Source organism: Schistocerca americana, chromosome 7 (genome assembly GCF_021461395.2).
Source record: "Schistocerca americana isolate TAMUIC-IGC-003095 chromosome 7, iqSchAmer2.1, whole genome shotgun sequence".
Lineage (NCBI taxonomy): Eukaryota > Metazoa > Arthropoda > Insecta > Orthoptera > Acrididae > Schistocerca > Schistocerca americana.
The window spans coordinates 231,750,318-231,765,731 of NC_060125.1; the positions used below are offsets into that span (position 1 = coordinate 231,750,318).

General features: G+C 37.9%; 1 protein-coding gene across 2 annotated transcripts in view; it reads left to right on the forward strand.

The window, feature by feature from the left end:
- Positions 1-15,414, forward strand: part of LOC124622061 (Bardet-Biedl syndrome 7 protein homolog) — a 148,118-nt gene that overhangs the window by 19,855 nt on the left and 112,849 nt on the right. For both annotated transcript variants that reach the window (XM_047147634.1, XM_047147635.1), the window contains 4 exons: positions 4,310-4,433; positions 4,553-4,667; positions 10,503-10,632; positions 12,989-13,176. In XM_047147634.1, the coding sequence (XP_047003590.1) occupies positions 4,310-4,433; positions 4,553-4,667; positions 10,503-10,632; positions 12,989-13,176 (557 nt within the window). The remainder of the gene's footprint in view (positions 1-4,309; positions 4,434-4,552; positions 4,668-10,502; positions 10,633-12,988; positions 13,177-15,414) is intronic.

The following is a 15,414-nucleotide window of genomic DNA, read 5'->3' on the forward strand; positions in this document are numbered from 1 at the left end:
CTTACCTACTATTAGGTGCCCTAGCATTGACCCACCAAAACAACGTTTAGTTAGCTACAACAACAAAAAAAAAGTATTCCCATTGAAGGCTGATTCACAATATAAGTATCCTACATCATGCTTCCAGTGGTAAATAGCCCACTAGCACAAAACCTTTTTGGACCCCTTCTCTTCATTCAGATTTGTCATTAACAACTCAGTAAATCTTGGTTCAGAAGTCCCTTTCCAAGAATTGGAACAGGTCTGTAGTGAATGTCCTGAAATATTTTCCCCCTGGCTAGGAAACACAAATAATTATCCTGAAGTTATCAACTAGTACTTGTTTTTCCCATATCTACATCTGTCTACATCTACATTTATACCCTGCAAACCACTGCAAAGTGCAGAGTTCTAGTTATTAGGGTTTCTTCCTGTTCGATTCACATATGGAACGTGGGAAGAATGATTGTCTCTGTGTATGCTACAATTTGTTCTTGTCCTCACAATACCTTTGTGAGCAATACATAGAGGGTTGTACAATATTCATAGAATCATCATTTAAAGCCCATGCTTGAAACTTTATTAGTTTTCTTTCTCAGGCTAGTTTGCGCCTACATTGAAGACTCTGCCAGTTCAGTTTCTTCAGCATTTCTGTTACGCTTTCCCAAGGGGGGACAAAACTTTTGTGAGCAATACATAGAGGGTTGTACAACATTCATAGAATCATCATTTAAAGCCCATGCTTGAAACTTTATTAGTATTCTTTCTCAGGCTAGTTTGTGCCTACCTTGAAGACTCTGCCAGTTCAGTTTCTTCAGCATTTCTGTTACACTTTCCCATGGGGCAAACAAACCTGTGACCTTTCATGCTGCCCCTTCTCTGTATAAGTTCAGTAACACCTGTTAGTCCTATTTGGTGCAGGTTGCACACACTCAAGCAATATTCTAGAATGAGTCACATGAGTGATTTTTTAAGCAATCTCCTTTGTAGACTGATTGCCTACAATATTTCCCTAGTATCCTACCAATAAACTGGAATCTAATTTATAGCAAGGTGCCAATCATTGCATCACTTTGAAATCTTATCAGGATCTGACTGAATAATCATGCAACTTCTTTCAGACAGTATCTCATTATAGATAACTGCAGCAAGTGCAAACAGTCTGAGGTTACTGTTAATATTTTTTGCAAGGTCATTAATATACATCATGAACAGCAAGAGTTCCCTGGGACACACCTGAAGTTACTTTTACATCTGATGATGACTCTCCATCCAGGATAACATGTGGTGTTCTCCCTATCAAAAAGTTCTTAGTCAAGTCACAGATTTCACTGAATACTGCATATGATCGAACATTTGACAGTAAGTGACCTATGGTACTGTGTCAAATGTGTATCAGAATTAAGAAATAATCTATTTATCTGAGTGCCGTGATCATGGAGAAGGGCATTCTGTTCAGGATAACTCATTATGTCTGAGCTCAGAATATGTTCTAAGATTTTGTAACAAACTGATAACAAGAATATTGGATGGTAGTTTTGTGGGTCACTTCTACTACCATTCTCTTGTAGATGGATGTGACCTGTGCCTTCAACTACTGAGTACATTTCTTCTTCTTCTTTTTGTGTGTGTGTGGGGGGGGGGGGGGGGGGATAATCAGGTGCAATTTCAATATAGAATGTGTTATCGATTCCACTGGGCCCTGGAGATTTGTTCAATTTTAATAATTTCAACTGTTTACAACACCACTGACACATACTGATTTCCCTCATCTTTCCAGTGGTACAAGGATTGAATTGGAGCAGTTCTCCTGGTTTTCCTTTGTAAAGGAACATTTGAAAACAGAGTTCAGCATTTAAGCTTTTGCTTTGCTATCCTCAAATTCAGTTCCTATCTAATTCGTTAGGGACTGGACACTTAACTTTGGTGCCACTAACAGCCTTTACATATGACCTTCCTGTGCTCCATACATGAATGGAACAGGAAGAAACCCTAATAACTGGTACATGGGGACATACCCTCTGCTATGCACCTCACGGTGGTTTGCAGAGTATAGATGTAGATGTAGATGACCAGAATGTTTTTGGATTTTGTGGAAGATCAATTGAAAAACTTCTGCTACGGTAGTCACTGAAGACTTCACATATTGCTCTTCTGACAGCCAAATGCATATCATTCCATATCTCTCTATCTATTGCCCTATACTTAGTTTTATACCTACTATGCAGTAGTTTCTTTACAGTGACTGTATGCCATGAAGGGTCTCTCCCATTTTGAACTGCTCTACTGGGTATATATCTATCAAGTGCATGGTGAACTCTTTTGACTGGAGTCATAGTTACATATTGAAAATTTCACGTTCGTTATTAAGATAGGACACTACTGATTTTTTATCGAGTTTACTGAAGATATATATCTTCCTGCTTGTTTTAGTTGTCCTTTGTACTTTGGTAATCATTGTTGCCACAACCACATCATGGTCAATGATAGTTTCAACATGGACGTCCTCGAAGAGGTCAGGTCTTTATCAGTGGCTCTGTGAGGGCAAGTAAGACGGTAACTGGATAGGCTCATGGTTTCGTAAGTGATTAAGCCAAATGCAAACAGTCACTGGGCAATGTCTCTTGCAATAATAATAAAAAAATAGGCAAAATGTGGATGGTTCATACTTCTCTGAAATAGAAGTGGTGGATGGGTACCTTCAGCTTGCATTGGATGGACAATCCCAAAAGATCATGGTACTTAACATGCCTTTTGGTGTATTTGGATATAAGTGATTACCTTTTGGGGTATCCAGCATGCCCGCAATCTTTCAGTGATTCTTGGGGCACTAGCACAGCAGGTACCTTGTTGCATAAATTACTTGGATGGCATTGTCATCACAGAGGACTACAAGACAGGAATGCATACACAATCTCCAGTTTCTGTTTCAAATTCTGCAAGAGGCTGGTATCAAATGTAACTTACAAATGCCAAAGTTTTTCCAACTGCCTATTGAAGACCTCGATCACATAATACCAAACCAGAGCCTTAAGCTGACTAATCAGCACGTTGCTGCTATGGAGGCACTCCCATGACCAACCAGTATCAAAGAACTACGGCTCTGAATGGGAAAAGTTATGTAATACAGTAAATTTACTCCAAAAGCAGCCCAAATTTTGTATCCTCTTAATGCACTAAGTTGCAAAAGTGTTCCTTCCATTTGGTCAGATGAGTGTGAAAAGGCATTCTGCCTGCTGAAAGCAAACTTTGCTTCACCCCATGCTTGGCTACTTTCCAGCCAGGCAAGCTACGGATCCTTGCTACTGATGCCTCCTAACATGGTGTCAGGGCAGTTTTGTCACATCGTGACACTGACAGCTCAGAACACTTGGTAGCATTTGCATCTAAAGCATTTAATCTAGATCAGTTGAATTATTTAAGAAAGAGACTCTAGATATTGTATATGCAGTTAAAAAATTTCATGTGTTCGTGTGTAGAGTGAAGTTCTGTTGAGTAACAGACCATAAACCACTGATTTCCTTGTTTTGATCATGTTCATGGCTACCAATAAGATGGCACAGTGTCTTCAATCTTGGGCACTCTTTTTGAGTCAGTGTGACTTAAAGAAGAAAAGATGCACAGTAGTATGTAAGTGAGTACATAACAGACCATGGAAACTCCAGGATGGAATATCAGCATCGTTATATTGTTGAGTATATAACAGTTGTTTTGAGAGGGGACTGCACGAATTAAATGCAATTAGCCTGATAGCTCTTGAATAAAAGTTGCGATAATCTCTGTATTCACACAAACAACTTTTGTATTTTATGTTATGACAGTAGTGCTTGTGCATTTTGTTTAATGCGTTGTTTTGCTTACAAGTTTGTGTTTATTGATTTGGTATGCAGATTTATCACTTTAGATTGTTTTAATATAAAAGGATCAAGAACTTACTAATAAAAGAGTTTGGCCTCAGCAGCCAGAGACTGTGACCGCGTGTGTGTGAGTTGCGTTTTCGTGAGTGTGTGTGTGTGTATGTTGTCTATTCCTGATGAAGACCTTTATGGTCAAAAGCTCACTTACTGACAGTCTTTTTTTTGTTGTGCCTATATGTGACTCAGTATCTCCACTATATGGTCAGTAGCAACTTCCTGTTTCATAATTTTGTCATTATTCCATCCTGTATTTTCCATTGTTTAATATAAGAGTAACGTGTTTTCTTTACAGTCTTAAGTGCATAGGTGTACGTGCATGTTCAGAATACACCAATGTTGTAGGACATGTAGCTTCTTATTTGTCTTTTAAATGATATTTATGAATGATTAAAGTGTCTTATTTCTGTCTTAAGGTAGCTGTAGCTGATAGAGATGGTGTTTTACAAGTATTTGGAGTGAAAAAAGGTGAAATTCATTTAGTATTCAAAACTCTGCCTGGGTCTCCAGTATCTTGTTTGCAGCTGGGCGGTGCTTTAGGTAACTTCATGATTGTTATCTGACATTTAATGTGTCTAATAAATATAACTTGAATTGTTGTGTCATGAATTACAAGTATGAATTTTAAGAGATGAATAAGAAGGCTGTATGCATTTCAGGAACAGTGCAGGATAAGGTATTTGTTTCATCAGGAAATGAAGTTCGTGGATATACTAAGAAAGGAAAACTGTTCCTTAGTTTTGACACCAATTTAACAGAACCAATAAAGTCGATGTAAGTAATTACTTTAGATATTTTATTGTACATAGGAAGGTATTTCATAGTCATACCTAATAACTTCACATTTTGATATAGCTGTTGCCTGCAAGTGACAAAAGTAAAAATCCAAAGGTCCAGAGATAAACCCTTGCAATCTTAGGTAATTTGCTGACAAGTCTAACATTCATTCTCAACCGTGGCTGTATCTGTTAAAAACAGCAGTTTTGATTTCAACCATAGTTTTCAACAATCCTTGCTATTAATTACAAATTTACTTTTTTTATTTTTATATATGTCATTCTAATTGTAACTAGACATAAGGAAGGAGATGACTCCCTTCTTGTGAAAATCTATAAAGTAACAACAACCAATTGGATTACTGAACAGCTCCCTGAAGAATGGAAAAGTTCTCTAATTACCCTATCCACAAAACAGTCACCACATAACATGTAAGAACTTACCACGATATTGAAATGCTAAACATTTGTGATAAAATATTCTCAAACTGCCTTTTAGATCAAATTCAACTGTTAGCAAATGCAGTTATATTGTGCCAAGGTGACTTTTAGCTGATGCAATTATAGGATACCAAAGTGAAATTTGCAAGGGGAGATCTACAACTGAACAGATCTTTATTTTTCAACATATTATGGAGAAAAGGTGAGCATGTCACCAAGACCCTCATATGTTCTTTGTTGACTTCGAGAAAGCATTTTATAGAATCCACGGACAGGAAATGATCAAGCATTTGATTTTGGTAAATTGCTTGTGAATCTTACAAAGGCATACTTGGTTGACATTTCTGAAAGAATTGAAATTGTAAATAAGATGATAGAGGCCTTCGAAATTGAAACCACTCTGCTACAGCGTGACAGTTTTTATCACTATTATTCAACCTTGCTTTAGACAAGAAAATGGGAGAAACAATGTCTTAACAACCTAAGAGTTAACTATATGGAAGGACTCCAGATAATAATAATAATAATAATATAAAAAAAAGAATACAGTGGAACTTCGATTTTACATTCTCCGATTTTATGTTTTTTGCGATTATACATCATAAATTTGTAATCCCTGTGAAAAACCCATAAAATCAATGCTACAAATTCACCGACCTTACATTTCTTCCTAGTAAGGTTTTCCTCAATTTTAAGTTCTTACTTGAGGTCTCGCTTGACTTCGTCCCGTTTTCTTCCTGTTGACATTTGATGTGACTGAACAAGTTATGGGTGGCTCAAAATATGGATGGTTACCACCACGGGTGGTGGCAGAATTAAGGGAGTATTTTAGGCAATTGTAGAGAGAGGAGATTGAGAGAGGAAATACTGACATAGTCCATGATCGGTGCTGCCAACACAACTTGCAACATTAGCTTAACCACACAATTATGATACAACTACTACTAGGTTGCAGCTGTAAGGGAAAAACAAGACAGTTGATGTGAAGTGTTTCAGACAGTGACAGTATGTGACGAAAGATCCCAGCCACCACTTTTTGTTGTGCCACTTATAACTCAGTCTCATCTTTTTGCATGTATTTCTGATGTACTGTATTCAGCAACAATATCAATCGTCAACATTTTTAAATTCAAACACTGAGCCTCGAAGTATATGCTCAGTCATAATTGAGGAAACGTCACCCATTTCCGTCTAGTAAACACTTATTGGCTAGTGACTCGTTAAGTCACCCGATAGGCAACACAGCCACCACACCACACTAAGACACATAAAATGAGCTCACCTACTGGATGTGTGGAGAGAGAAAGTGGCCCTTCAGTGACAGGAGTGCAGGTAGGGGTGAAAGCATTTTATGAGATGCCGAAAATATATTTTTCGTGCAGAAGATGTGCTATGACAGAGATGTCACACGTAAATAGAACAAGGGTTTTGCGATAGCACATTTTTAAGACTTTCTTGTTCAAATCTGACATGATACAGTTGCAACAACTACATACACTACTCGTTTACATACTTTCCACCACACACACAGTACATACTGTAGATCATAAAGATTGGCAGCAGAGATAGAGGCATGAAGCGAAAATGCAGTACCTGAGATTTCTTTCAAATTTACATTTTACACAGTGTACAGAAATTCACTGATCCGATTTCTAATAAGCTTGTAAAGTCAATTGTGGAAGTAAACTCATTTTTTTACATCTCTGTTTCTCTCATCAAGACTAAAATAACACTTTAACAATGTAGGAAAAGCGAGATTGCTACTTACCGTAAAGAAGACACGTCAGGTTGCAGACAGGCACAGTTAAAAGACACTAACATGTACCTCTCACCCACAGCCTTCATCACTAAAAGAGACACACACACGCAACATTCACACACACGCAGACAGACAAGCAAGCACACCCCACGCACACATGACTGCCAGCTTCAGCATCTCAGGCCCGATATGCTGAAGCTGGGGGGAGTCGTGTGCGTGAGGTGTGCTTGCTTGTGTGAGTGTGTGTGCGTGTGCGTGTGCGTGTGCGTGTGTGTGTGTGTGTGTGTGTGTGTGTCTATTTTACTGACAAAGGCTGTAGCTGAAAGTTATATGAGTGTCTTAATTTTGCCTGTCTGCAGCTTAATATGTCTTTTTTATGGTAAGTAGCAATCTATCTTTTCCTATATTGTTGATGATTTCCATTATTTGACTAAAATAATGTGTTCATGGTGGTAAGCATATAAAGTGCGGCTCATAAGAAAATCATTAAACAATAACAGCACTTATGACAAAGTATGTCATTAACCAGATGTTCGCATTTATGCATATCATTTAACTACTTAGACGCTGTGGTGTTTTTGGTTTAATTCATCAGTTTTTGCTTTTGTCTGGGTGAGCGCGAAGCATGATCTGCCAAAAACGCATGTTTTCAACGTATAATTTGTAGTCGTAGCATGTCAGAAAACAGCTCAATTACCTTGTACCCAGATAGCAGTTTCGATTTTTTGATGAGTTTTTACTTCCTGTTACACATCTGTAATTTTTTAAGAACTGATGCAATTGATTATCACAAATTATTGTATAAACATTGTAGTGTATATTTAATTTCCTTCACTGGGATAAATTTTATGCAAAATATTGGAGAGGATTGTAATTTTTAATCATATATGCCAATTACATGTGTTTTTGCTCATATTTTTGGGGGTTTCAACATTTTCCTTAATTCTTGTATTTTCCTCAATTTTGCATTTTTAAGTCTGGACTACATGAAAATGTAAATAGGGGTTTCACTGTATATGAGACTAAACAGAGCCTGAAGTGGGTCCCAGGGCCACTTCTATATTTCCATCCTGCATGTGAACCATACCTGCAAATACAAGAATTCAAATTACGGGGTGATGTATTCGGACAGCTACCTTACTGCCAAGCCAAAATACATCTGAGATCACAAGCTGACAACCAAAGCTACAATTGCCTTCATTCTACCCTCATGACAAGAAGTCCTTCAACAAATTATAAATGAAATCAAATGAAATGGTCATATGGCATTGGTGACCAGGATTCTCCACCAGCTGTTGAATTGCAAGTCTTTTCAGTTGATGCCACATTGGGTGACTTGCATGTAGATGATTAAATGATGATGATGACAACACAATACCCAATCCCCAAGTGGAGAAAATGTCTGACCCACTGCACGGTATCAGATGTTCTGACCATTTAGCCAAGGGGGCGGAAAAACACCTATAAAAGGCAGATCCAACTAGCTGTTGTGTGTGGATGTGCTACCTAAAGTACCAAAAGTGTAAACTGGACAGAATGTTGTTTGAAAGAAAAGTTCTCCATAAAATATGTGAACCCATTTGTTGTAATTTGGTGCACATCATGTTTATTGAAAATGAAGCGCAAGAGCAATTTACTCAAAGTACAAATCCAGTGCTCAGTAGTTGTTGGTAAACAGTAAGGGAGAATCCGGGCAACACAATAGCCTATAGTAAGTACATGGGACAGGCTGGAACATAATGAAATAACTTCTTGCTAGTAAGAACATGAATATCCTTATTCTTTGTTGCGTAGGCCTACATATACCATCCAAGGGACCTCTGGTTAGCACCACATGGCTCTGTGTGGAGGCAGGAGTGTGTTCACTTCTTGGAGGATCTCTGTCAATGTAAGTCAATGGAACAAAGTGCCACTGGTGGTCCATTTCGACAATCCTTGCCGCCTGTGTCCCTACCATTGTCATTATTGGATACAATATCCCCCCTCCTGATATGACACATAAGGGAAGAACCTGTTGAGGAGCACAATACAAACATGAGTTAGCAAGGCACTCAATCTTGCTGTCTATTGCTGAGAAAAAGAAAGAGAGAGAGAGAGAGTTGAGGGTGAGTTGAACAACCACCTGTTGAGTCTTAAATTTCTGTTTCAAGTAGTCACACATCATTTTGTGCAGTTAAGAAAAACCTTAAGGAAAATTAGACTTTTAACATCAAGATAGCCCTTACTGGTAAGTGATCTGACACTAGCCTAACCTCACTCAGTTCAAGGCCTGTCAAAGCATGGTGTCATTATTTCCCCCCCCCCCCCCCCCCCCCATTTTGTAGTGATTGTGGTGATGGTGAATGAAATTCTTGCAATGAGTGGTATGCCTCTTGATACATATGACTTCCTATTAATCAGACTCGTGGCCTGGACCGTCTGGAAGTTTGTAGTGTGTATGCAATGACATGACAGCTGGTAGGCTTTAACCCTATTTGATAATCACATGCTGATAAAAACAGAGCCCACCAGTGTAAGTGTTGAGATGTCTTATGTGATAAAAGAGATTGAAGACTAAACTTTGTGAACTGAGTTTTGTGGTCCGTCAAAAGGTGAAAACTGACAGCACGGAGATAGATACAGATTTGGCTTACAGCATAAATAATCACTGGTACCACTTTTTCTGTTTGCACGTTCTTTTACTGAGCTGATTTAAATGTGCGGATATGAAAAGGATGGGCTGCTTGTAATTGCTTTGTCGATGTGTGACAACTCTTCCTCTGCCTTATTGTGATGCATCAGTGGCTATTATCTATGGTTTGTTTGGCGAGCACAAGACTAGACGAGATGCATCAGTAGCTATTATCAGTGGTTTGTTTGGCGAGTTCAAGACTAGATGAGATGCATCAGTAGCTATTATCAGTGGTTTGTTAGTCGAGTACAATACTAGACAAGGTGCAGACTGTTTGAGGATATGAAATGCTTTGTTACATGTAGTGACCATACAAACCCTGCACCCTTCTTCCAAAGTGTATTGAGGGGGTGTGAAGTCCATGCTGCTTCGTCAGCATTCAGTTGTTTACTTTTCCCCTTAAGGGATATAGATGTTTAGGCTGAGGAGGGAGCTTGTTATTAATGGCTTGTGCTATTGTCAGGTGGAAAGAATACCCCTTTTGCTGATTATGAAATGTAGATATTTGAAAGAGCATTGCAAAAAGTGACATTGACATATTACACTTCAGGTCAGAATTGTTAATGATTTTAGTAGATATGCTAGCAAGAACTGTTTGTTCAGCTGACTTAAATGTACATATTTTGATTTTACTAGATCTGTCTCTGGTCTTTGACTTATACCACAAAGCTTGATATGCCTTATGGGCATTGTGAAATATACTTCTCATTTCATATTGTGATTATTTACACAGTCAAAGAGGATGCTGGAATATTTAAGTTCTTTTATTTGTCCAAATGTTACATTTTTAATGTTCAAGATGTCATTGCCTTTGGGTGTGTAAATGAGTGCAAAATTTTTGTTTAGTTAACATTTAATAGCAAACCAGTTGCTCATGAGAGCTTTCATTAACAGCTGTTTGATAATTATAATTTCTCTTTTATTATCTTCTAATAGTTATTACTTATCCTGATTTGTTTCAGGTATGTCTGTGGAAGCAATCTTTTAGTATGTGGTGATCATGCATATAATCAATATTTTGACTGTAAAGATGTTAATTCTTTTCTTTGTGGAGATCGCATAGTTGATGTCATTGCTCTGGGGGCAGAAAAGGTGACTATTTCTGATTTTAATAATGCTTGCATATGTGTTATATATTGTGCAACACTATGGGGTGCATTTATCTTTAGTAAAGTAAGAACAGAGAAATGAATTAGAAATATACCAAATATTGTTCTTTAACGTGTCCTCAGATTCTTTTGCAGTGGCATGCTTCGATAATATCTTCTTGGTTTACAAGCCACATAATTTTGAATAAAACACTTGAGCTTTCAATTGCTGTTTCCACCAATGTCACCAAAAGCTGCAGTCACCGGCAATCGGGCAATCAGTTGGTAATTTCAACTCCTGATGATGATGGTGGGGACAGCTATCGAAAGCTTGAGTGTTTTATTTGAAATTATGCTGATTATAAGCCAAGAACATTTTCATTGATGTTCTGTAATGGTTTACTGCACCGAGAATCCTTGAAGACTCTCTTTTGCTCTTTCTACCCCCCGCCCTCCCCGCCCTCTCTCTCTCTCTTCACATACACACAAACAAACATTTATTGGGACAAAGTACTGGTAGAATGGCACAACTGTATTTGAAAAACTAAATTGACTTTTTTTATTGTTTTGTTATTTCACTTCATACCGGCAGATCAGATCTATGAAGCTTACATGCAAGAAAACATGCACATACTGTTGTATGATGCAGTCTTCAGTCTAAAGCTTGGTTTGAATACACTCTCCATACTCTCCTGTGCAAGGCTCTTATCCATGTAGTGCAAACAACATACATTTGTACCTGCTTACTGCGTTCACACCTTGATCTTCGTGCGGCACTCCCCTTCCATTATCCAATTGATAATTCCTGGATGTCTAGGATATGCCCTGTCAACCAACCAATCCCTTCATTTAGTCAGGTTCTGCCTTCCTTTTCTTTCTTTTTTTTTAACCTCCTTAACAGTTGCTTGATCTACCTGTCTAATCTTCACATCCTTCTGATTCACCACATTTGAAAAACTTCTATTCTCTTCCTGTCTAGACTGTTTACCGCCAACATTCCACTTCTGTATGAGGCTACACTCCAGACAAATGCCATAAGAAAATACTTCCTACACTTACATTTGCTGTAAAAAATTATCTTTTTCAGAAGTGATTCGCTTGGTATTTCCAGTCTGCATTTATGTCATCTCTATGTAGGTCAGAATCAGTTATTTTGCAGCCCAAATAGCCACACTCATCTACTGCTTTTAGTTTCTCATTTTTTAGTTTAATTCCCTAACCAACACTAGATTTAATTCAAGTACATTCCCATATCATTGTCTTAATTTTGTCAATATTCATCTTATAGCCTCTTTTCAAACCACTTTGTTTGCAGAAAATAAAATGTTGATCAGAATTTAATTTTTTGTGGCGTATGTGGAGATAAGGAGATTCTAAAATTTGTGACATGAAGATTTTATTTCAAATGAGAGAGTGTCTTCCATAAGGAACGGAATGCAGTGGCATAGTAGGGATCATCAGATACTAACAGAGGTTTTATGCTGGTATTGAAACTGGCCCAAGCCTCTCAGTTTAATAGAGTCTAAGACTTTAAACATTTTCATACTGAATGTATTGTGTTGCTTCTTGTCAAAAAGTATGTTCAATACAATTAAATAAAATGTTAATGGCGTGGCCTTGAAGAGCATATAATCATTATCTTAAGTATGTCGTCAAAAATGTGAATTGGCTACCAGAAGGAAATCTTAATCATCTGTAAACTTTTTCTTGAATACTATTCGGGGGGGTGTGGGATACAAGCAGTCTCCCTGCACATTTACTTGTGCAAGTATAGAAAAAGCACAAAGGGAATATATCCCACCTTCTACAAGCAGTGCAGCTGCTGTATTAATGCTTTCTGGTATGTCCCAAGTACTCATTGCAAACAATGAGTGTTCTATTGCTAGGAATCACAAGTAGTGTCTGTGTCACAAGGAAGCATTCAGTCACACATTTTAGTGGAAACAGGCAAACACAGCAAAGCAAAATGAAGCACAGTATTCACCAGTGGCTATTATTGTGCTGCTATATGCAGCATTGTTTTGCTGGATGCAAAGCATGTCTCCTTACTGCTACCAACTCAGAACTCTTTTAGTCGAGATTTTGAAAAAAAAAAAAAATTATAGGCTGTATATGGACTTGCAGCTGTTGAAGATTGTTTGAAAATTATTCTTATCCTGGGTGGCTAGGCATGGCACGTAGGGAAAGGCAGATATGAGTTAAAATAATCTGTGTGAAAACCTGAATGTTGGGCTAATCCAGTTATTTTACTTGTAAATTTCAATATTATGTGCTGTAATCTGTTTCATCTTCTGTACATACACCAAAATAATGTATACTCAGTGAAAATTAGAAATAAATTTTCTGATGTCCATCTGCAGGGTAACAATAAGTTGTTGGCAGTTTTGGCATGTGAAGACAGAATTTTGCGGGTATTGGATCGACATGATCTCTTACACAGTGTAGAGTTAGAGTCTGTGCCATCAGTGCTGTTTCCATTTCCTGGAAGTGATGACCAGATATTATATGGAACTGTTGATGGAAGAATTGGTGTCGTCACAGTTACAAGGTGAGTCAAACACAAATAATTAAGCTGTCTGGCCAAGTAGAATGAATTAGCATTTACTTATGTCTAAAGGGATTTAATGTACTAAGTTTATTTAACAAGATTATACTGAATTTATCATTTGAATAATTCAAAAAGTACACTCACTATTGCTTTAGTTAAACAATTATTATCAGTGCTGTCTGCACTCTCCTCTGTAATAGTCATATTGAAACAGCGTGTAACAGTTTTTACCAAGAACAAAAACTAAAATACACAGACTTTCTTGTCTCTAATGTACTTATCTTTCTTCTTCTTCTAGATTCTGGTTTGAATACAGTTTGAATCTTTTTTATTTTCTACATTCTTTGAAATTATCTGTCCACCGTTGTTATATACACATCCTTTTTTCCCTTTCATGCTCCATCTGAATACTGGTGTCTTTTTTTTCTTCTTCAGCTGAAATATAAACAGCATTAGTCTTCTAAATTTTTTACACTAAGCTCCCATACAACATCCACAATTATAACTCTCTAGCTCTCCTCAGAGTATCTGAGATATAAAAACCCCAGGTGTACAAACCAATTAGAACTTTTCACTTTCCAAATAAGCTACATTTATTGCAATACTTGCCTATTTAGAACCTGTAAATAATGTCATGTAGCTTCATAATGCTTCGATACACATTTCTTGGGATCAACTCTTTGTGCAGTTTTAGCTTTAATTACAGCTATTTCAGCACATGATAAGATTTAGTGGGAAATGAGAGATATAAACAATATTAAGTTCTACTACTTAGCTTTAGTGTTTGCTGCTTGAAGTCATTTGCAGATAATACCATATTCTTGATGTTAAATGTAGATAACAAAATTCTAATTGCCAATAAACCCTTTTTTTATTTTTCTTCTGGTCAAATTTTCTAAAAACACACACTTCACAGAAAATTCATTTTCAATAACTAAGACAGGTCAAAATTCTTAAACGAACAGATAGTGAAACACAAACTTTGTTTGCATCATGAAACTACCTAGGAAAGACCTGAAACAAATGACTCAGTTGGTGTGCATTTACTCTATATATACGGTGAACATTAATAAAACCGATGAACTGCAGGGATGAACTCCTGACTAGAAATGGAGGAAAGAAGGTCCTAATGGACATGTGTCCATAAATGGATGGTATGTGTGCAATGACAACAGATTGTCCCAGAACATAATACAGAGCTGCATTGCATCCACATCACAACAGATGTTCAAAGTGGCCGCCAGAGGATGCAATGCATGTGTTCACATGTCACATCGTGGACTGCCGCACTTTCTTTGTATGTTCTAGCCTCTCTCTGAATTGCATCATATGCTTCGTGAACACGCTGTTGAAGGTCTGCATATCAGAAACTGGTTCAGCACACACAGTGCTTTTCAGATTCCCCTAGAGTTAAAAATCCAGGGAACTTGAGACTGGTGATCTAGCAAGCCATGCTGCAGGGCCTCCATGCCCTACCCAACGAGCGGGGAGGATGTTTTTGAGGTGTTGGTAAACTGTAATTTTGAAGTGGGGTGGTACTCCGTCATGCAGAAACCACATAACCTGTCATATTGCCAAAGGCACATTCTCAAGCAACCCAGGCAGAGTATTCCACAAGATATCCAGGTACGTTCCTCCATCAAGCAGAAACCACATAACCTGTCAGTTGCCAAAGGCACATTCTCAAGAAACCCAGGCAAAGTATTCTACAAGAAGTCCAGGCATTGTGAAATAATAATCAGTCCAAGTATGTGGTCACCAAGAATTCCTGCCCATACATTCACCCTGAACCGATGCTGATGAGATGCTTCATCCATTTCCTGAGGGTTGTCTGTAGATCATAGATAACAATTATGCAGATTGATGATGTCAGTTCTGGTAAATGTTGCTTCATGGTAAAGAAGACTGATGACGTCCATAATTGTGATGGACCGATGCAAAAACCATCAACAGAATCCTTCCAGTAGCAGGAAATATGCTGCTGATAATCCTCATACGCGTTGCAAGCGATAGGGATAGTAGTGGCAGTCATGCAAGATACACGTAATCATGCATTGACTTACATCATGTTGGCAGGCTATTTGCCTTGAACTTGTACTACAGTTTGTCTCAATATCCTGTAGAATGCTGTTCTCCAAATCTGGTGTGCACACAGTCAGCAGCCTCCCTGCATGTTCGTTGTCTGAAAGGACCCGTGATCACATAAACGCCCAAAAAGGGTTTCAAATGTTGTGCGAC